We start from the raw sequence: 23,119 nt of genomic DNA, 5'->3' as shown, positions 1-23,119 counted from the left end.
ATCCGGGTGGGAACCAACTTAGCGCGTTGCAATAACCTAAACCTAACATGCAACGCTGATGCTGCCTGTGCCCTAACAGGAACATCCTCAGAGTAAAACTGGAGCACAAGCAGAGAACATGACTCGCAAGACTCCGGGTCAAAGGTGTCGTTGACCCAACAGGCAGCATGGCGGAGGCAAAACAGGTGACTGTCACCCTGAGACAAGGGCACACTGCAACCTTCAAACCTGCACAAGGCAGGCTGGAACTCAGGAGATGCATCCATGTGTCCCCGAGCCCCGACAGGGGTTTCCAGGGCCCGTAGGGTAACAACTACAGGAAGCCCGGGCAAGATGTTGCTAACTGGTTAAGAAACCCAAACAAACATGGGTAGATGATAATACTGAAAATCTACTGTGACGTGTACAAGCACGGGGGCCTAGCAGAGGGCCACCAAAACAATATCAGGGTAACTATAGACCCATGAGGCAGAACCTCCACCAGGCAAACAAAAACAAAACAAAAGAAAAACCCCGCAAAAGTACACCATCCCCAGAGGCAACAGGAACCAGGTCGCCGCTTAGGTGGCAGGTCACTGCAACACCTTGACGTCCTAACCAGCACAACACCACTCCCTGCCCAAGGCCAAACAAGGGCCCCAAGCCCCAGCTGGCACCAAGGGCGAGGCAAATGCCGAGCAGCAAGAACCCCTACGGGAGCGGTTCCCGAACGCCCCAGGGAAGATAACCCTGACACGCAGGGGCAGTACTCACAGGGCGCCTAGGGAAGGAAGCCCCTAAGCGCATGCAGCCCCGGCACTGATGAGGTACTCCTGGCCACCGCACACCACACAAAGACAGCAGAGAACGCCACATGAGGCAAACACTGCCCAGGAATTTGAGGCCAGAGAAGCGTCTATCCCGGTTGACACTAGCTTACGAACTGAAGGCAGCCGACGTGGTGAGGTGCAGGGCCCCCCCTCCCCCTCCCGGGGAGGGGAGGGCTGCACGGACGACCGGCGCTGCAGTAAATTGATTGTTTGATTGTTTCCCTGGGATTGTAGGAAGTTTCTACTTCTCTGTTCATTTTTTGTTGTAGTTTTTTACCATGTGGGGTTTGTTTTGTTATGCCTACCTTTCTGGGTGCCTGACCAAGGTCAATGGCAGATAAAAAAAAAAAAAAACCATAAAGGGGTTTTCCAATGGCTATTGCTCCCTGAAACCTCTCTGAAGGGGCGAGGTTCTAGCGCTGGTCCCTGGTAGGTCTGAACTCCATAGCTAATGTCCTAGTCTAACATAACATACATTAGCCCGATAAGCTCCAGGGAGCTGTAGGGGCTTCCCACAGAAAAGCAGGCAAACAATGAAATTCTTCACAAAGAATTCAAGTACAGCCGTGGTTATCACTATGCGGGGATAGACTTTTAAACAAACTGAGAGTGCCTCACCCTGTGCCCCCCAGCACCACACACGTTTGACCCATACGTGTACGAACAGACGTCGTGTTCCAAATAAACCGTCGTACACCAATTAGAATTTTAGCGATGAATTTGACTTCAGTACACCAAAAAAAAATGGTACTCTAGGGCAGTTGTCAACCAAGGTTCCACTGTACTTCCCTTGGCTCTCAGGATTTCCCCTGGAGCTTTCGGGTTTTCACTCCCATAAGGGTTGCTGTCGCTTGGCATTGGCTTCGCCCTTGGGGTCTGCCTTGGTGCTTTTGTTTGGCCCTGGATAGGGAGTGTTTGTTGCTGGTTGGGGCACACGGTGCTGCGCAGCTCGCATACCTAGCGGCAGCCAAGTTTCTCTCTGGCCTCCTGTTGTTGTTGTGCACTTTTGGAATTTTGTTTTCATTTATTTTAAAATTCTTTTCTGCCCGGTGGCAGGATGCCTGGCTTCCAATTAGGTATGCCTAGGTTCCATTCGGTAGTCCTTCCCTGGGACCCAAAAGTTGCACCCTTCACAGGGGTCAGTTTGCCCGGTAATAGATGGGGATCTACCGGCTTTGCAGCACCAGTGCCTGTTCTGCCCATAAGGACACATCCCCCTGCAGGCCCTGGAAACCTCTGTCAGGGCTTGGGGTTTACTATGGATCATTCTTCCGAGCCCCCCCCATCCCTCGCTTTCTACGAGTTCGAGTGTTGTTCGTTGCCTTAGTCTCAGGGTGACGATCATCTGTATTGCCTCCGCCATGCTGCTTGTTGGGTCAGTGACATCTTCGACCTGGAGTCGTGCGAGACTTGTTCACCCCTCTTTCTCCAATTTACACTTTCTCCTCGGAAGTTCTTAGGGGTCAAGCGGCTGTTGCATTGCATGTTAGGTTTTTGTTGTTGCAATGCGCTAGGTTGGTTACCCGCTCGAATAACCCAGGGCTGCCTTGTTTTGGTTTTAGGGATCCGGACTTGGGCGCATTGGCCACCTTGACCTCGATACAGTCTACACCCTCAAGTCCATCCCAAGTTGGCATGGTTCCCCCTGCTCCTCCCTCCCTGCTGCCAACTCCCAAATTTACTCACCTAGTTGTGCTTGCAGGGGTTGAGCTCTGGCTCTTCGGTTGGGTTTCATCTGAGGGTTTCGAAGTTGGAGCAGGGTTTAGTTGGGGATAAGACTCGGTTGGCTCAGGGGGCCGCCCCATTTGCTGCAGGGATGGAGGCCTTTGAGCCTGATCCTCCCACCGAGGCTTCTGGGTCTTCTCAGCGGAACCCCCTCCCCTCTTCTTTGCTGTCTTTTTCTTGGACTATGCTTTTTCATCAAGGGTGGAGGGTGGCTCTATCCTGGGGCATGGGTCTGAGGCTTCCAGGGCTGGGGGGGGGGGAGTCTGCTTGGGGCTCTTGGGTCCTGATCGATCCCGCCTGGGCCTTAGTGCCCTCGGGGCTGGGATTGCTGTTGCAGGGTTCGAGGCTTTCGTACCTCCCTTCCCTGTACGAGTCTGATATGAGTTCGGCTTCCTCCCCCTCTCCCTCCCGGTTCCTTTGGGTTCCATGGCTCCATCCTTCCGGAGGCTTTCCAACTCTCTGATTTACCCCTGTGGAGGTTTAGGAGGCCCTTGGTGAGTACCTCCTGTGAGACCCGGACTTTGCCTCTGGGATGGACCCGGTCTCTTTTGAATTCGATTCTTCTTCCCTGTATTGGGTGCATTATGAGGTTTGGCGTCCTTCCTGGCTGTCATACTGCCCTTTCTTTTTTGCTTGGGGCATGGCACGAGTTTTGTAATACCCGAATGCTGGATTGGCGGTAGGTTACTACTGTGTTATAGGTTTACTTGGGGGGGGGGAGGCACTTTTGACCACCTCGATGTGTGCCTTTACGCCCCTGTGCTTACTCATGAGGTTGGCTTGCTCCAGTTGCACGCCCAGATCCCTTCTCTTTCGGCTGCCTTAGATGCGAAGGATCATCACGCTCGCATCAACATCTGGCCTTGGTCTTGCATTTTTTCCCTTCTCGAGAGTTGTCCTCAGACTGGCTTGTGGAGGATCTGAGGGGCATTGAGTCTGAGGCATTGGCCTCAGCTGCTAGGGTGTTGGCAGCATTGCTGAAACTGTTTGCATCGATCCTCCGGGAGGTGGTGTCTCTGTTTTTTGCCTCTTACCTTGCGTGTCAGCAGGCCATCCTTGCTCTCTCTTTTGATTCAGCTTGGGCCCTGTCTCCTCAGTTTTCGTCTCCTCTCTGTCCGTTGCTGTTTTCGGACACGATTGTTTCTCAGTTTTTGCAGGCGGCTTCTGCCAGTTGCTGTCCATTTTCTAATTTGTTGGTGATCCGAGGGTGGGCATTTTCACATTTCTCAGAAGAGTCATTCCAGGGCTCGGGTTTCTGCAGGTCGAGGTGGGCCCCTTGGTGCCAGCTTCTGAGCGGGTGCCTCCTCTGGGGCCATCTTCATCTGGTCTGCATGGTGCTCGCTCTGCTCATACGTCGGATTCTCAGAAGGGGCACCGGCCCTTTCGCGGGTCGCCCCGTTGATGGGGCCCTGGGGGAAGGGGGTGGCTGGCTCTGTTTGCCCAGTGCTTAGTCCTACGATTTATGGTCATTGTGGGGGTCATGTCCTCTGTCCTGTGGTGGCAGTGGGCGGCTCTTCCTCCTCTCGGAGGTTCGAGGCTGGTGGGGCAGGCTTCTTCCTCTTTGCTCCGTTAGGTCATCTTAGAGTGGGTGCACTGTCTACTTGAGAGACTTTGTTCCTCAAGTAGGTTTCTCGCTTGTTTCCTGTTCCAAAACAGGACTGTGAAAATCTTTGGTTCATTCTGAACTTGTCCCATCTGACCCATTGGATTCCTTGGCCCTGCTTTTGGATGACCACTGTCCCAGGTCCAGCTTCTGTTAGAACTGGGTTCATGGATGGTGTCTTTGGACATCTGAGATGCGTATTGGCACGTCCCCATTAACCGGAAGGTCAGGGATTGGTTAGGTTTTGTGGTTGGTTGGCAGACTTACCGATTTCCTTTCCTTCAGGCTGAATCTGACACTTCGTGTTTTCACACATCTTACCCAGGGTTGTGGTGGCTTGTCTGCATTTTCTAAGTGTTCGGGTTTTGTCCTACCTTGACTTTGACTGGTTAGTGTGGGCTCCCAGCCAGTCTGCTTGTCTGCTCACCAGGGGTTTAGTTCTTTCCCAACTTCCCAGGTTTGGGCTCCTGGTGAACTGGAAAAAATGCCATTTGGTCCTATCCTAGGTTCAGACTTGGCTGGGCCTCGTTTAGGATTCTTGGACGGCATCCGTGTCTGTCCCTCCTGCAGCGTTGCTCCGGATGCAGTCCCTCCTTCATCTGCTTTTGAGGGGGGGGGGGGTCCCAGATCACTCGGCGGCTGCTCGAGCAGATGTGCGGGAGTTTGAACTTCACCGTGCTGGTTTACCCGTTGGGTTGGGTTTGGCTTTGGTGTCTTTTCTGGCTCCTTTGGGGCCATCCCTTCCACCGCTCTCGCGATTGCTGGGTTCGTCCACCAGAAGCCTTGTGTCGGTTGCTGCATCTCCGGCTTCCTCTTCGGGTTTTTTGGGGTTCGGTGCCTTGGCGCCTTTTGGAACCCTTGCTTGATGTATTCACACATGCCACGTCTCTCGGCTGGGGCTTTGTGACCAATGCTCACCAGGCCGGCCAGGGAAAGTGGGCTCCCTTGTTCCATCAGGCCCATTCATAGCGGCAGGCTCTGTTCCGCCTGGGTATGCTGTCCTCTTGTTTTTTGTTTTTTTTTCTTTTTGTTGTCTGCCTGGTGAGGGGGGTCTGCCTTTGGTTTGTTTTGGGATGCTTACCTTTCTGGGTGCCTGACCCGGTTGATAGCAGACATAGAATGCTTCCAGCCACACAGGGTTTTCTATAGGCCATTTCTCCTCATGCCTCTCTGAGGGGGGCCAGGTTCTGGCTCATGGTCCCAGGTAGGCCTTAAGAACTCCATTCAGTGATTGATGCCAAAGTCTAATATTAGCATATCAGCCTGGATAGCTCCAGGGAGCCACCTGGGCTCCCCCCAGAAAACCAGCGTCTAATGTAATGAAACGCCATTTTCTGGGTGAGTCCCGGAGGATCCCCGGAGCTTTCCAGGCTGATATGGATATGTATAACTTTCTGGCATCAGTCAATGTACATGGAGTGCTTGCCTACCGGGGACCACAGCCAGAACCTGGCCACAAATGATGCACCCTGGCCTGACCAACCAAGCATCAACAACCCAAGGACCCCTCTGGAAAGCAGCAGACTCATACATTGCCAGAAAATGAGATAGCTGCAACCAAACAAACCTATGACCAGGACCAAAAGAACAGAAACCCCTGAGCTGGAAGAGAGCATGAAGCTCCCCAACCAGACCCCCCTGAGGCCAATGCCAACAGGAAAGGTGCTAAAGAAAACACAACCCCAAACCAAAGAGGCCACAACAAACTGAGGAGAGAAGAAAAAAAGAGAGCACCCAGTTCAAAGACCAGGACGGCTCAGGCGGTACATGAGCAGGCCGGAGGATAAACAATGCACGAGACAGCTGAGGAAATGGAGCATACGTAACATCAATACTGAACACAAGCAGGAGCGACTTCGCCAGCGCCGCATGATATGAGGCGACAGTATCTGGCAGAAGACGACTGTCCAGAAACAACCACGAAAAGAAACCGGAAGGACCCCCAGGAACTTCACACTACCGCCAAGACGAAGCAAGGCGGTGGGAGAATAACAATGACCCGCACTCCATACAAGTGGTGATAGACACGCGTCAGAAACTCCAAACGCGAAGACTCAAGAAGAACAGTCCAGCCTCAGAACAGGCTGGACCTACCCGCTGAAAGAGGCGGAGCCGCGGGAAGACCTTTGGGTTCGGACACCAAGCCAGCACTTTCAGGCCCAGCCTGCGCCTGAAACCAATGCTGGGCCGGCCACCAAGGCACCAGAAGAACAACTCTTCCCTGGGAAGTCCCCAAGCAAGCCAGGACCAGGAACAACAGCAGAACTGGAGGGAAGATAAACAGGGAACCCTACCTAGCCCAGTCCTAATTGAAGGCATCGACCCCAACTTCACAGTCGGGGAAGGGCGCCACAAGTACCGTGAGATGTTACGACCATGCCGACGCGAAGTATACCGTCCACAATGTGGAAGGGAAGGAAGCGGGACAGGCCGTCCACCAGGACCATGAACACCTCCCAAATGTGAACTGCCAGGAGAGCCAAACCCCAAAAATTCAGCAGACGAGTCACCCGAAGCAACCAGCCCCAAGCCAAGTACTGCATCGAATCCCCACAATGCTGGGAAAGAATCACTGGGGAGCAATCCAGCTGGAGCCGGATTGTTGATCCGTGAGCAACCGGAATCCTACGGAGTGACATCCACACAGCCGCGAACTCCCACACTGTGCAGTGAGCCTGACGGAAGGATAGACTCCATCACCCCTCCTAAGCGCCTAACCACTTAACCCCGAAATTTAAAGAGGAAGCCAGCAACGCAGCAAAGTCCCCGGAGACCGAACCCAGCAGTCGCGAGAGGCAGAAGGGACGTCCCCGACGGAACCCGAATAGCCGACAAAGCCACACCTGACCCGGTGGGTAGACCATCATGGCGAAGATCAGGCTTTCGCACAACCCTCGAACAACCGTCGTGTGACCCAGGAGCCCCTCAGGAATGACGAAGGCGAGAATGCAGGCAAAGCAGATCTGCTGGAAGAAGAGATAAGGAAGTGGTCCGAGTGTCCCCACACAAGACCCAGCTAAGACCAAACCTGATAATAAGACAGGACCAGACTCAGGTAGGTCAGAACCTGAACGCCTAACAGATGCAAGCTAGCCACCACGACCCGAGTAAGGCGTGTGAAAACGCGAGGCGCCAGATACAAAGTGAACGGAAGACAAAGAAAACGGTAACCCTGACGCCCCACAACAAAACTGAACCAGTCCCTGAACCGAGGATGAACCCAAGATGCACCAAGACGCGTCCGAGAAGTCCAAGGACACCACCCAAGCATCCGGCTCCAACCGAAGATGAACATGGGACAGTGTAGCCATCCGAAGGAGGGGCAAAAACCCACAAACCAGATGGGACAAGTCCAGAATGAATGGAGGTCCGCACAGTCCCGTGTCAGGACTTGAACAGGTGGGAACCCACTGGGGGAACGAGGTCATATCGACCACACCCAAATGAACCACACTGACAAAAATCCGACAGAGCACAGGAGAAGAGGCCCACGAAAGAACTAATGCACCTACAAGTACCCTAACTGCACGAAGGGCGATCCCCCCGCTGAACAGAACTGAAGGCATGAATACCGCACCACTGGCCCAAACCATAGACCACTGGTCAGACCCATATGCATTGGCAGGAGAAACAAGCTAGAATGCCTCCGCCGCCAACCTGGGAGAGGACACCCCCGAAACCACCCGAGTCTCGACACCATCTAGATCCTGTGCTGACTCGAACCCACTGATGGGTCGGAGCCGGAAGCAGAAGGGGGAGGGGGACTGGACGCACAACAGAAGGGAGAGGAAGGGAGGAAGGTACCAAAGTTGAAGCAACTCCCACCCACAAGTCCGGGTCCCTAAAACCAAAATGAGGCAGTTGTGGAGCATCCGGGGAAGCAACCAACCCAGTGAGTTGCACCAACCAGAATCTAGCATGCAATGCAGCTGCTGCCTGCACCCTCAGAACATGATCAGTTGTGAGGGTTAACTGGAGCATGTACCAACAACAAATGTCGCATGACTTCGGGTCAAAAGAATCACCGACCCTACAGGCAGTATGGTAGAGGCACAGCCAGTGAATGTCATTCTGAGACAAGGGGACAGAGCAATCACCAATCTCATACAAAGCGAAGAGGGAACTCAAGAGTCACATCCATCGGACCACAGAGCCCCTGCGTGGTTTTCCAGGGCCCTTAGCCTTAGTAACACACTACAACCCGTCCTCGACTCAAGTCCATTACATCCAGCGGTCGACCCCACAGACGCATTCATAAATTTTAACATGCTGTTCATTCAAAACGGGAATTTTCTCAAGTATAAATAAATATTATAATTTATTAGCATATTGTGCATATATAGGCATAGGCTAGGTTAGGTTAGGTGTTTAGGTTCTGTTGGCGATTATTTGTATTTGTAGTACATGGGTGAAGCATTTATAGCGTTGTGATTCAAACAAAATTCGTCAGTGAAACACTTGTTCTGGATATGTTCGAACGTCAGCAGTTGTGAGTCGTGTGTAAACCGCTTTTCATTCATAAACAGGGGGTTTGGCGGGTGCATGGAATCACTTTTGGATCTTTGTTTGGAGGACAGGCTGCACACTAAGGGAGGCCCAGGCAGGGTTCTGTGAAACGGCGCCCAGAACTACCAAGCAAACTTCTAAAGCTCAACCCCTGGGACATGTCCACTCACGGGGGTGCTTACCTTTCTGGGTGCCAGACCCGGTTGATGGCAGACATAGAATGCTCCCAACCACACAGGGGTTGGGAGCCAATGGCCAATGTTCCTCGTGCCTTTCTGAGAGGGGCCAGGTTCTGGCCGTGGTCCCCGGTAGGCAAGAAGTTCATGCACATTCACTGATGCCAGAAAGTTATATATCCATATCAGCCTGGATAGCTCCAGGGAGCCGACGGGGCTCCCTCCAGAAAATGGTTCTGATGTCCCAGTGTTTGGTGAATATTTCCGAACCTCGGTGCATTTGTATGTTCGTGAGTCGTGTCTCTTGGTGGGAGTCTCGTTCTTATCCTGATTCGTACAGTGCTCCCTCCTCCCGGCAGGTTCCCACATTTTCTTCCTTCTCTGTGGGTATTTAGCTTTTGGGAGCCACAAATGAGGTTCTTGCTAGAAAACTAGTGTTGAATGTAATGAAATGCCAGTTTCTGGGTGAGCCCCAGAGGGTCCCTGATCCTCTTCCCTTCCTCCTTTTTAGTTGGGTGGATGCCTACATCTACCCTAAAACTTAGTTTGGTGATGCTGGCTGGTGGTGTAAACAAGTGGGGAAGGTGGAGCGAACGATCTCGCTCTAGTTCCGAGAGAAGAATATCATTTGTTTACATAGATGGGTAGAATTCATTTGGCTTCGGTCTCTCTTGAATCCAGCAATAGTTCGCTTGGCTTGCTGACTTTCTAGTTACCTTCCCCAGTTAGGTGGCAAAAATAAATGTTACTTCTGCCTGCACCTCTGTGAGGTGGGCTGAGTTCTGGCTCTGGTCCTTGTAGACCTCTAGAACTGTATGGCTAGTTTGACCTAGTAGATGGTATCTATCTCAGCATATAGCTTCAAGGAGCAATCAGGGCTTCCTCAGAAATTGATGTTTCATTATATTTAGCATTAGTTTTTAACAATATTCACATGCTCTTTGGACCATCATTTTTACACCTCAAAATATTTAAAATAACTGAGGAACAGCCGGGAGCCGGTCGGCTGAGCGGACAGCACGCTGGACTTGTGATCCTGTGGTCCCGGGTTCGATCCCGGGCGCCGGCGAGAAACAATGGGCAGAGTTTCTTTCACCCTATGCCCCTGTTACCTAGCAGTAAAATAGGTACCTGGGTGTTAGTCAGCTGTCACGGGCTGCTTCCTGGGGGTGGAGGCCTGGTCGAGGACCGGGCCGCGGGGACACTAAAGCCCTGAAATCATCTCAAGATAACCTCAAGATAACATTCTACATGCAGTGAGAGTTCCAAATGAAATAAAATGATAACATTGACATAGTTTAAGATTGCTGTTCTTCCATAAAGGTTTTTAGCAAACTAAGCTAGTCACATTCATGTACCAGAAGGTACATGCAGAGTAAAGTACAGTACTGTATTTGTTTAAATTATTATGTACTGATCAGTCATTGCAATTAGTTTCAACAGGATAATGCGTAAGAGTTATATTGTAAGACTTGTAAGACTGCAGTTGTAAGTCTTACAACTGTAATGTATGTTCTTTGATACAAAGTTGTTCCAGCATTTCAGTGTAAAGTATTTCTCTGATCAGTTCACAAGTGAGCCAGGTCTTGTGGAGGCCATGCATGAGTGGAGGAATATACTGGACCGCTTCAGTAAGGGCATGGAGCACAAAGTAATGATGGTTCCTGTAGCCTTGCTCAACAACTTGAAGTCCATGGAGTTTCCACACCTTGACCACCTTCTCCAGCTCGTGGACCTCATTGATGTTCCTGTTAACCTCACTGGATCAGCTGAGGTATGAGTTGATACTGTAGAAGCTTTGAAAATATTTAAGGGTGTTTCTTTTCTTCTGTAAAAATGATGATTTATCTTGTGTACATTCTGCTAAACTTGTTATAGAATAACAGTGTTTACTATTATTGAAAATTGCTTTTAACTGTGCCTGGTGTTTATGAAAAGTCAGGTTGCAAAAAAAGCAGCGTTGAATGTAATGAAACGCTGGTTTCTGGGTAAGCCCCGGAGGCTCCCTGGAGCTATCTGAACTGATATAGTGCTATATTAGTTGGGGTTATCAGTCACAGTTCTTATCCCTACCGGGGACCATGAGCCAGAACCTGGCTTCCTCAGAGAGGTGCAGGGAGCAATGGCCAATGAGCACTTTACATTTAAAGTATGTCATATTTGCCATCAACTGGGGAAGGATCCAGAAAGGTAGGTGAATCAAAACAGACAACTGTCTGGTTGAAAATTGTGAGCTACGTTCTGAAAATAGCAAAAGAGCTTCCCCATAAAGTAAACAAGCAAGTAACAATTCATTCAACTAGCCCCCATGCTCATTAGCACTTCTCCCCTCCACGGGGTGAAGGGGGAGCCAGCCCCGGTGAGCCGGCAATGTACCACTTCAATTCTGAAATGATGAGAGCTGCCGACTAAAGGGAGGGAGAGTGTCAGGGAGACTCCGGGGCTCACCCAGAAACAGGCAATTCAGTACATACAACGCTGGTTTTCTGTGGGGAGCCCCGTCAGCTCTGTGAAGCTAACTACCCACAGAGATGGCAAACGGGGACTTACCCAAGAAGGCAGCCGCACCACAGGTCTCAAAACGAGGAAGAGACAGACAGCTGTGACGGGTACCCCTAGCCCACACAATGCCGCAGAGGAACTGGAATGTTTATGAGATACCTGGTTGCCAGGACCCTGTTTGACCTCCAAAACCCCTCGCACCTAAATATTTTCCCAAGACATATTATCAACGACAGCCGAAAGGGTGGCATACTTTCAAACATCATGGGTGTGAGGGTAGACTGCAGGCTGTCTAGACTTAACCGTTAAATTGCACATCACGTCATATGACGTGATGGAGTACCGCACAAGATGTGAATGGCCAGTGGGGTAGGGGGGGTCCCCCCATACGCTGCCCAGGGGCTATAGTAAACAGCCGCCATTTTGTAAAAAAATCCAGCTCACGCTACCAACACATGGGAGGCCCCAGTTACCCAACAGTCACCATGGCGAGCACACAGCCGAACGCCTCCCGGGCACGCACCACGCAATCACTTACCCAAGAGCAAATAACTAGTGAATTATTTTCTGATGGTGAGGAAAGTGATTTTAATGACTCTGACAATGATAAGGACTACACACAATGGACAGATGATAGTAGCACAGTGAAAATGAGATACAGCCTCCTCCCATGGCGAGGCCTTACTGCTCACCCATGCCACACTCTCGCCCAGTGTCTACTCCAATCCACCCACGACCACACAGTTCCTGTGCTTATTTAGAGTATGAGGATATTTTGGGTGATGAGTCAGAGGAAGGTGATTCATTTTCTGGATTTAGTGAAGTGGATTCAGAGTATAGTGTTATCGCCTCTGTGTGCTAGTACCTGTGGTGTTACTGGGCGAGAATTTGTCACGTCGGCAGCATCTCGCCCAGCCAAGCACCACCGCATGGCACCACATGAGGAACCAAGACCCTTATGTTCACGTGATTTCACCTCACGTTAACGTAGGGACCGTAATTTGCGTAGATGGGCTTCAGCTCCTGGTCCATGGTCTGCAATGCTTCCTCGCCGTCGTGCCGCTGTTGTGTCTCGCAGGACACCAGGTGTACTTGTGTGGAGCGATGGTGACAATTTTTATTCCTCTAATTCCTGCTTGTGACAATAATGTGTTGGGATTACAGACCTTTTCCTGAATAGTGGTGAGGACATGTGTGAAATGGAATATTTTACAGCATTTTATGATGAGCCGCTGATGGAATATATTGTACACCAAACGAACCTTCATGCGGCTCATCTCATTGGAAAAGAGGTAACAGAATATTCATGATTGCAGCGCTGGAAAAACACAATTGTAGGTGAAATGTATGTATTTTTAGCAATATGTATGTTGATGAAGCATTGTGTCAAACACGCTATCACTGATTATTGGAGCAAAGCCCAGACTGTTCCAACACCTTTCTTCGGGAAATATATGTCCCGAGACAGGTTTCAGATACTCCTCAGGTGTCTACATTTTGCAAGTAATGAGGACCGGACAGAGGATGATAGACTTTGGAGAGTCAGGCACTATATGAATGGAGTGATTGGAAAGTACAGAGATTTCTACGTACCAGCACAGAAGCTGGTGATTGACGAATCCCTTGTGCTTTTCAAAGAACGTGTTGAAATTCTTTGTTCTTTGTGACTGAAAAAGGATACGTGTTACACATGATTCTGTATTCTGCTAGCAATGTAGACATTCCCGGTAACGACGAACATGGTTTCTCAGGTAATGTGGTGAAGTCACTGATGGCACCATGGATGAACAACGGTCACATTTTGTACTCAGATAACTACTATACAAGTCCCTTGCTAGCTAGGTTCCTGATTGAAAATAGAACTGGATTGGCCGACACAATAAAGCCAAGTAGAAGAGAAATGCCAATGTTTGACAATAAACTTGAAGTTGGTGACTGCAAGCTAAAAGGATGTGATCAAATACTCTCAGTTAGGTGGAAAGACAAGAGAGAAGTGAACATGCTGACAACCGTTCATGATGGTACAATGGTGAACAGTGGCAAGGTGAACCGAGTAAAGCAAGAACCAGTATATAAGCCAGATTGTGTTCTTGACTATAATATCAACATGCATTTGGTTGATAAATCTGACATGATGGTGGGCACTGTCGAGTGTGTGTGGAAAACATTGAAGTGGACGAAAAAACCAGCGTTGAATGTAATGAAATGCCATTTTCTGGGTGAGTCCAGGAGGCTCCCTGGAGCTTACTAGGCTGATATGCTAATGTCAGACTTTGGCATCAGTCACGTGTATGGAGTTCTTATGGGTCTACCGGGGACCACGAGCCAGAACCTGGGCCCTCTAGAGAGGCAAGGGGAGCAATGGCCTATAGAAACCCCCATGTGATTGGAAGCATTCTATGTCTGCCATCGACTGGATTAGGCACCCAGAAAGGTAGGCGTTCCAAAACAAACCCCAATTCTGGTGAAAATTGCAACCAAAAGCCGAACGGGTGGATAGAACTCCCCAAACAAAAACGAGCAAACTAGTATGACGTCACCCGTCGTCGCGCCGCTGTCTGCGCTGCTCCCCCCTCCCTGGGAGAGGGAAGGGGTAGCCCCAGATCCACCGCGCCGGTGATCCACACCCCAATTCTGATGCTGAATGTCAAAATGCGCGAAAAAAAACGCCGACCAGAGGGAGAGAGGGATGCCAGGAAGCCTCCGGGACTCACCCAGAAAATGGCGTTTCATTTCATTCAACCCTGGTTTTCTGGGGGAAGCCTCTACGACGCCCCAGAGCTAACTACTCACAGAAGAAAAGAATAGGGACTTACCTGGGAGGCAGTTGCTGCTCACTCCTCAACCCGAAGTTGAGACAACTGGCCGCATCCGCCGACCCAAAGTGACCGACACAGGCCCGACTGGGCCCAGGAACGTTTACAAGGTAACGAGCAGCCAGGAGCCTGTTTGACCGCCAAAATCCCCGCGACCGAATGTCAGCCTAGGACAAAATGTCAAAATCGGTGGGAAGAGCCGCGAACTTGCGGACGTCATGGGCACGAGGATAGACCACAGGCTGGCTAGCCTTAATAACCCAGCAGACAACCTGGGAGACATGCACCCTCGAACAGGGAAGAAGAGAAACTGGATCAACCCAAAGCGCGTCCACGGATACAGAAGCCATGGAGTGCAAATAACGGCGGAGAGCCGCAACCGGACATAAAACATGATGCACCCCCGGCCTAACCAACCAAGCATCAACAACCCAGGAACCCCTCCGGAAAGCAGCAGTCTCATTCTTCACCAGAAAAGAAGAAGGCTGCAAACGAACAAACCTATCTCCCCAACCGAAGGAGCAGAAACCTCTGCGTCGGAGGAGAGCATGAAGCTCACCAACTCGACCCCCAGAGGCCAACGCCAACAGGAAAAGAACCTTCGAAAAACAATCTGGAACAGAAGGGGCCACAACAAAATGAGGAGAAGAAAGAAAAGAGAGCACTCTGTCCAAAGACCAGGATGGCTCACGCGGCGCATGAGCAGGCTGGAGGTGAAACAATGCCCGAGACAGCATGCGAAACGGCTCAGACGTGACATCAATACCGAAAGCAAGCTGAAGCGACTCCGCCAGCGCCGCACGATACGAGGCGACAGTGTTAGACATAAGGAGACGGTCCTGGAACAACCAAGAGAGAAAGGACAACACCACCCTAACAGAAAGCGAAGTACAACGACGAAGACGTAAGAAGAACCAGAAGGACCGCCAGGAAACTTCATAGTGCCACTGAAATGAAGTCCTCAGGTGGGACACTAATAAGGAAGCCACCTCATCACCATAGAGATGATGATAAACTCGAGTCAAAAATACCATATGTGAAGACTCGAGGAGAAGATCGAACCATCAACGTGACGTACTGGTCCGATCTGCTGGAAGATGCGGAGCTGCAGAAAAACCCTCTTAGTTCAGACACATTGTAAGCAGCGCCTGAAACCACGGCTGGGCCGGCCACCAAGGGGCCAAAAGGACAACCCTTCCTGCCATAAGTTTCCAAGCGAGTCAGGACCTGGAGCAATAGCTGAACCGGGGGAAAGAGGTACAGGAACCCCCACCTTAACCAGTCCTGCCAAAAGACGTCAACCCCAACGGCCTCGCAGTCAGGAAAGGGCGTCACATACAAGGGGAAGGCGCCATAACCACGCCGACACAAAGAGGTCCACCTCAGGGCGTACAAACGTCTGGCAAAGCCAACGGAAGGAGTCTGTGTCGACTGTCCATTCCGTGGAGAGGGGAACGAAACGAGACAGGCTGTCGGCCAAGACGTTGAACACTCCCCGCACGTGAACTGCCAGGAGAGCCAAACCCCAAGAACTCAGCAGACGAGTCAACCGAAGCGACTCGAGGCCTCTGAAGAGCAAACCATACCACCGCGAACTCCCGCACAGTGCTGTGGGCTCGACAGAAGGACGGACCCCACCATCCCTGGCTGGCCTGGTGAGCACTGGTCACAAAGCCCCAGATGAGAGACGACGCGTTCGTGAACACATTGAGTGAGGGCTCGGGTAGGCGCCAAGGCACTGAACCCCGAAAAACCCAAAGAGGAAGCCGGCGACGCTAAGCCCCCGGGGTCCAAATCCAGTGATCGTGAGAGAGGCGGAAGGGACGTCCCTGCAGGAACCAGAACACCCGACGAAGCCAAACCGTCCCGGCGGGTAGACCAGCATCGCGAAGTTCAAACTCCCGCACAGACCCTCGAGCAACCGCCGGGTGACCTGGGAGCCCCCAGAAACAGGCACATACGGGACCGCAGCCGCAGGAGAAACTCTGGAGGAAGAGACAAGGAAGCAGTCCGAGAGTCCCACACAAGGTCCAGCCAGGTCCGAACCTGGGAGGGAACCAAATGGGACTTCCTCCAGTTCATCAAGAACCTGAACCTGGCGAGCTGAGAAAGAACCAGATCCCTGGCCACCAGACAAGCGGACTGGGTGGGAGCCCAAATCGGCCAGTTGTCGAGGTAGGCCAACACACGAATACCTAACAGACGCAGACGGGTCACCATAACCTGCGTGAGGCACGTGAAAACGCGAGGTGCCAGATTCAAACCGAACGGGAGACAACAAAAGTGGTAAGCACGAAGCCCACAACAAAACCGAGCCAGTCCCAAAACCCCCGGATAAATTGGGACGTGCCAATAAGTGTCCTGTAGATACAGGGACACCATCCAAGCGCCCGGCTCCAACAGGAGCCAAACCTGGGACAGCATGGTCATCCGAAAGAAGGGGCAATGAACCCAGGGGTTCAGATGGGACAAGTCCAGAATGAACTGCAAACGGGACTGGAAACAGACAAGAAACCCATCTGAGGGACGTCGTCGTTTCGACCACGCCCAAGCAAACCCACTCCAAGATGATCTGACAGAGCGCGGGGAAAGAAGCCTGCCCTGCCAGTCCCAAAAACCCCCCTCCCCCCACAGGGAGCAGGGGGATGGGCAACACAACGCCACCGGAGGCCGTGTGAAACGACCTGAAACGCCCACAAATCGTGGGACCAGGCATGAGCGAACTGCGCAAGCCTCCCCCCCATCGCCCCGTCAATGAGACGAATCGCAAAAGGGCCGGCGCCTCTTATGAGACCCAGAACCTCGCACAGAGCGAACGCCTCGTCGACCAGATGAAGGCGGGTCCGAAGGAGGAACGGAACCCGAACCCAGCACCAGGGGCCTACCACGATGAGAGGAACCCCGAGGCTTGGCACAACCCTTCCGGGAAGGTCCACCACGGGACCCCCCAGAGAACCTGCAAGTCCGACATAGGACGGCAAGAAGCCGAAGCAGCCTGTATATACTGCACATCCAAAAGGCCCCGAGCACGCAAGTCCTCTGCCACCTGTGCCGCCGAGAGGGAACCTGCACATGGAGCTGAACAACACCAACATCCTGGGAAAGGGTAGGAGCAAACAAGCACTCTTTGAGGTGCTCAAGGTCGCCCACCAGGAAAACCTGAAGCACTGTCGAAGCCTCCCGCCACTCAAGCATGCAGGAATGGCAGAAGGAGTGCCAAGCCTCCAAGGCAAAGACAGGACAGTCCGCCAGCCAGGACGACTCTGGAACCTCATAACGGAGCCAGAAAGGGAACGAAGTCCCAAACCTGAAAGTCGAGGAGGGATCCATTGTTGAGGCATAACTGGATCACGCAGGAGGTTTGCCGTCCGCACCACAGCAGGCTGGATGCGATAAGCCGAAAACCTCCGAAAAGACGGAACCGAAGCACCCGGGGGAACATGGAACCGAACCAGGGGAGGGGCAGACACCAAGTTCAACTCGTACGCAGAGAGGGGAAAAGAAAACCCCACTCCTTGTAAAAGTAAGCCCCGCTCCAAGGGCAGAAAAACCCAGGCAGGACACACAACTCTCAAACTCGCATGAAGCGAGGGGGGTGGGGGGGGGGGACAATGGGGTCACATCCATCGGACCCACTTGTCCCCTAGGGGATTCCCAGGGTCCTGAGTGTTTACTTGAAGAGGACTCATGCTCAGGTAAACCCAGGCAGGGTACTGCTAACTGGCGCCCAAAACTACCCAACAAACTGTCTAAAGCTCAACCCCAGGGACGTGTACATTCACGGGGACCAAGCAGGGGGCACCACCAAGTATCAGGGTGAGGGCCAAACACCAGTGGCAAAGAGGGGAGAATCCTCCACCTTGGCAAAAACAAAAACAAAAACATAACCCTGCAAGAGGACAATGTGCCCCAAGGAACAGAGCCGGCCGCTGTGAGAGATGACAACAAGCTGCGCAGCACCCTGCGCCCCTTACAAGTGCAAAAACTGCCTTTTATCCTAAGGTAAACTAGGGAGACAAAACACCCAAGTACCCAAAGGGTGGCCGAAAAACCGAGCAGTTAAACGGACCCACAGAGGCAGACCCCGAGGAACTTGTGAAAGGTAACCCCAAATTCCAAGGGCAGTACTTACAAGGCACCTAGGGAAGGAAACCCTAGGCGCATGTCACACCCCTGGAGGACAGCCACCACACACAAGGCACAGCGCCGCAAAAAGACTGAATCCAGAGCACACAACAGAACCAATAGCATCAGCCTCATGAACTGGGGTGTGGATCACCAGCCCCGTGGGTCTGGGGCTACCCCTTTCCCCTCCCGGGGAGGGAGGAGCTGCTCAAACAGCGGCGCAATGACGGTTGACATCATACTAGTTTACTCATTTTTGTTTGGGGAGTTCTATCCACTCGTTCGACTTTCGGTTGCAATTTTCACCAGAATAGGGGTTGTTTTGGGACGCCTACCTTTCTGGGTGCCTAACCCGGTCGATGACAGACATAGAATGCTTCCAGTCACACGGGAGTTTCTATTGGCCATTGCTCCCCTTGCCTCTCTAGAGGGGGCCCAGGTTCTGGCTCGTGGTCCCCGGTAGACCCATAATAACTCCATACACGTGACTGATGCCAAAGTCTGACATTACCATATCAGCCTAGTAAACTCTGGGGAGCCGTGGGGGCTCCCCCCAGAAAAGTGTTTTTTCATCTTGATGATATGATTGTTGTTGTTAAAGATTCGCTACTTGGAACAAACGGTTCAAAGTAGCACGGGCTATGGTGAGCCCGTAGGTATGATATGAGCATGCTGAACTGCTACAATATGTATCTGGTGAAAACTGGACGTAAACCAAGTTTCCGTTCGTTTGCTTTTACACTTGGGACACAGTTTTTAGCAAAGTTTGGCAAGGACGCAGACTAAAACATTTGCCACCAACTAGAAAGCGTGCAATAGGCCAACATGATTGCTTAGTTTGTAAAACAACAAAAAGGAGAGATCAGAAACTTAAACTTGTGTGAACATGGTGTGAAGCGTGTGTAGTCCCTTTGTGAGCTGTCGACTGCTTCAACGACTACCACTCTCTCCAAGACTTCTACATGTGCAATAATTGTGCAAAAACTTGTAAATAGTGCGTGTATGTGTGTAAATATAATAATGAACAATGTGAATACATATTATATTCTCATAATGGAAAACATTTGTGTGCGCATGTGTATGCTCAATGTATGCAACATTTTTGCCATTGACTATTATGTAACATTACTGTATATGCAACACAATTAGTGAATAATATTAGTGATAAAATACGCCTAGACACTGTAAATAATTCCGCAAAAATAAATTCAGTGGCAACTATGGCTGCTTGAAGACCGCACGCAACTGCCTCTGAGACGCACCATGCATGAGCAGTCATGCAGGTTGTAACGTCATCGCCCATCTTGTCGGCTCAATTATGTCATTGGTAAGTGCAATTAAAAAAAAATATATTGTCGTGGTCAGGGAACACAACAAGTTAGAAATAATTTTTTTTTTTTTTTTTTTAGTATGTGCCTGTGGGTGACAAAGGCTAATTAGCCCTTAGCAACACAAGGGTTAATGACACTGCGAACAACCTGAGAAACAGGAGCTCTGGAACAGGAAACCAAGGAAACCAGATCAACCCAAAACTTGTCCACCAACACAGAACCAGTGGCCAGCAGGTAGCAGCATAAAGTAGCTACCGGACACACAACATGCACCCCAGGCCTAACCAAGCAAGCATCCACAACCAGCGGATCCCTTTGGAAAACCACCGTATCATTCTTCACCAGAAAAAAGGGAGACGGCTGCAAACGAACAAAACAACCACCAGGACCAAAGAAACAAATCCCCAGGAGCTGGAGAAGAGCATGAAGCTACCCAACCCAAACGTGATCACCATACAAATGGCGATACACATACGTCAGAAAGCCCAGATGCGTATTACGAAGCAGTAAGGTGAACTAGCGAGGTTCCTCACCAGCCCAACCTGCTGATAGAGGCAGAGCTGTGGAGTAACGCCCAGATTCGGACACCGAGCAAGCAGTGCCTGAAACCAAGGCGACCATGGGGCCAGGATATCTTCCTTGATAGGATTCTAGCCGAGCCAGAACCTGGAGCAACAGCTGGACTGGGGAGAAGAGGTACAGAAATCCCCACCTAGACAAGTCCTGCCGAAAAGCATCCTCTGCAAGGGCCTCACAGTCGAAGAACGGCCCCACGTACAATGGGAGACGCCGAGACCACGCCAACATGAAGTGGTCCACCTCTGGGCACCCGTACGTTAGGCAAAGCCGAAGGGAGGAAGTAGCATTGACCAACCCATCCTCAACTCAAGTCCATTACATCCAGCAGTCGACCCTACAGACGCATTCATAAACTTATACATTGTGTTCAGTCAAAATGGGAATTTTCTTAAATATTAATGAATATTATAATATATTAGCATATTGTCCATATATAGGCATAGGTTAGGTTAGGTGTTTAGGTTCAGTTGGCGATTATTTGTATTTGTAGTATGTGGATGAAACATTTATAGCGTTGTTGTTCGAACAAAATACAACACAAATACAAATACTTCCTGTTCGACACACCAGAAGTTGAACCCAGTGATCGTAGGAACAGTGAAAGAGACTGCCCCGAAGATATCAGAACAGCCTCTGAAGCCAAACCTTGCCCAGCAGATAAACCAACAGAGAAAGTTCAGGCTCTCACACAGCTGCTTGAACAACCACTGAGTGACCCTGGGTACCCCTCAAAAACAGCCAACGGTGGGACTCCAACCAGAACATGGCCGCCAGAGGGAGAGAAAGAGACTCCGTCCAAGAATTCCACACAAGGCCCAGCCAAGACTGAACCTGGGACGGAACCAATTAGGACTTCCGCCAGTTCACCAGGAACTCGAACCAGGCAAGCTGGCAAAGAGCCAGATCCCTGGCTAGCAGACAAGCAGACTGGCTGGGAGCCCACACCAACCAGTCGTCGAGGTAGGCCAAGACTCGAAGACCTACCAGACACAGATGGGCCACCACAACCTGAGTCAGGCACATAAAAACGTGAGGTGTGAGATTTAACCCTTAAAGTGCGCATCACGTCATATGACGTGTTGGACGTTGTTCCAGTCAACTGCGCATCACGTCATATGACGTGTTGGAGTACTACCCAAGATTTAAATGGCCCGCGGATACACGGGGTTCACCACACCTTCATCAGGGCTCTTGTAAACAGACGCCATTTTTTCTAAAAATCGTGGGCCAAACTCCCGGGTGTTATTGGCCTCAGTATTGAGTGAGCAATCAAGCCTAACGCATGCAGCATGAGCTAACAGCACTGCTGTTCAGCTTGTGACCACAGCATCGCCTAAAAATGCTAAAATATACTTGTTCATGCTATTATGTAGCGATGATATTATTACAGAAGACCCCTGACTGATAAAACTGACCAGGGTTCTGATAATAGCAGGATTGTGGTGATATTTAGCGCTGTGCACCATGGAAGGAGGAGTAATGCTGTGGGAGGGAGGGTGGTGGCGATGTCTTCTGACTGTGGCCAATTTTTATTGACTGCACTCACCATACCAGCTTAGTGGTTCGCTATGGTGAACACAAATGTAGATACTTATATATAACGTGTGTATAGAGGGTATAAACAGCAAGAGAAAGTTGGGAGCCGCCATTTTGGTGAGGGCAGTGGCGTCGTCTGCATGACGCCACCGTGCAGAAGACGGTGTTGTTTACTGGTTACCACGATGGTCTTTGGGCACCATACCAGTTTATTTGTACAAGTATGGTGAATAAAACAGGTAGATATTTATATATAATGTGTGTATATAGTGTAATAACACCACACAGTATTGTTGAAGGAGAAATATTAGTGCGTCTGGCCTTGAGGGCGGCAGCTGACTGTGTGAGGTCCTATGTCTTTGTGCCTTTACTCACCATACAAGCTTAGATGTACAGTTATGGTGAACAAAACATGTAGATACTTATATATAACGTCTGTATATAGTGAATTATAGCAAAAACATTATTGTGGGAGGAGAATGTGGGTGAGTCAGATGACTTGAGGGAGGGCGGGAGTGGCTGGCTGGTACACGGCGGTCACTCCTCGTTACATTTTGACTCATAATAGCTACTTAGTGGTTTGTTATAGTGAACAAAACATGCAGATACTTATATATAACCTGTGCTTATAGTGTAATAACCGACAAAGTATTTGTTCACTGATTGATGAACATAATTGAATCAACAATATGCACACCATATTTTTGAGTACAGCAATGATTCACTCATTTTATTATATAAATATATCAAACTACACACTATTGAATAATATTACAGCAAAAAAACTATGAAAAATCAATCAGAGACTTTGAAATAATTAGGTAATTATCTCTTTGTGGCAACTCCGGCCTGACAGCTGGCGAGCAACAGACCGCCTGGGATGCACGCTGAGTCAGCGCCTATGTTTTGGCAGACTTCCCCGCCCTATAGCGGGCAATATATGCCACTTACGATTTTTTTTATTATTTTTCCCGTGATCAGTGAACACAAATTAACATGTTAGGAAGAGTAAATATTTTTTTTTTTTTCTAAATTACATGCGCCTGTGGGGAAGAAAGGATATTATACCCCTAGCATGTTAAGGGTTAAACCCAAACAGAAGACACCATAAGCGGTAAGCCTGTTTCCCCACCACAAAACCTAATCAATCCCTGAACCCCAGATGGATAGGAACATGCCAATACGCATTCTTGAGGTCCAGGGAAATCAACCAAGTGCGTGGATTGAGAACGAGCCTGACCTGGGACAACATGGTCATCTGAAAGGAGGGGCAAGGAATCAACCAGTTCAGACGAGATAAATCCAGAATGAACCGGAGAGCTGCACAGGCTCGTTTCGGAACTGGAAACAAGCGGGAAACCCACCTGAGAGGCAAGGTCATTTTGACAATGCCCAAACGAACCCAGTCCAA

The 23,119-nt window shown here is 50.5% G+C and overlaps 1 protein-coding gene across 5 annotated transcripts in view; it reads left to right on the top strand.

Annotated features, from left to right (window-relative positions):
- Positions 1-23,119, top strand: part of LOC123757626 (maltase A2) — a 443,152-nt gene that overhangs the window by 224,060 nt on the left and 195,973 nt on the right. For all 5 annotated transcript variants that reach the window (XM_069326926.1, XM_069326925.1, XM_045741456.2 and 2 more), the window contains one exon: positions 10,387-10,593. In XM_069326926.1, coding sequence (XP_069183027.1) covers positions 10,387-10,593 — 207 coding nt within the window. The remainder of the gene's footprint in view (positions 1-10,386; positions 10,594-23,119) is intronic.

The sequence above is a fragment of the Procambarus clarkii genome, chromosome 19 (genome assembly GCF_040958095.1).
Source record: "Procambarus clarkii isolate CNS0578487 chromosome 19, FALCON_Pclarkii_2.0, whole genome shotgun sequence".
Taxonomy (NCBI): domain Eukaryota; kingdom Metazoa; phylum Arthropoda; class Malacostraca; order Decapoda; family Cambaridae; genus Procambarus; species Procambarus clarkii.
Note: the sequence above shows the minus strand (reverse complement) of the source record. Positions and strands in the feature narration are given on the sequence as shown.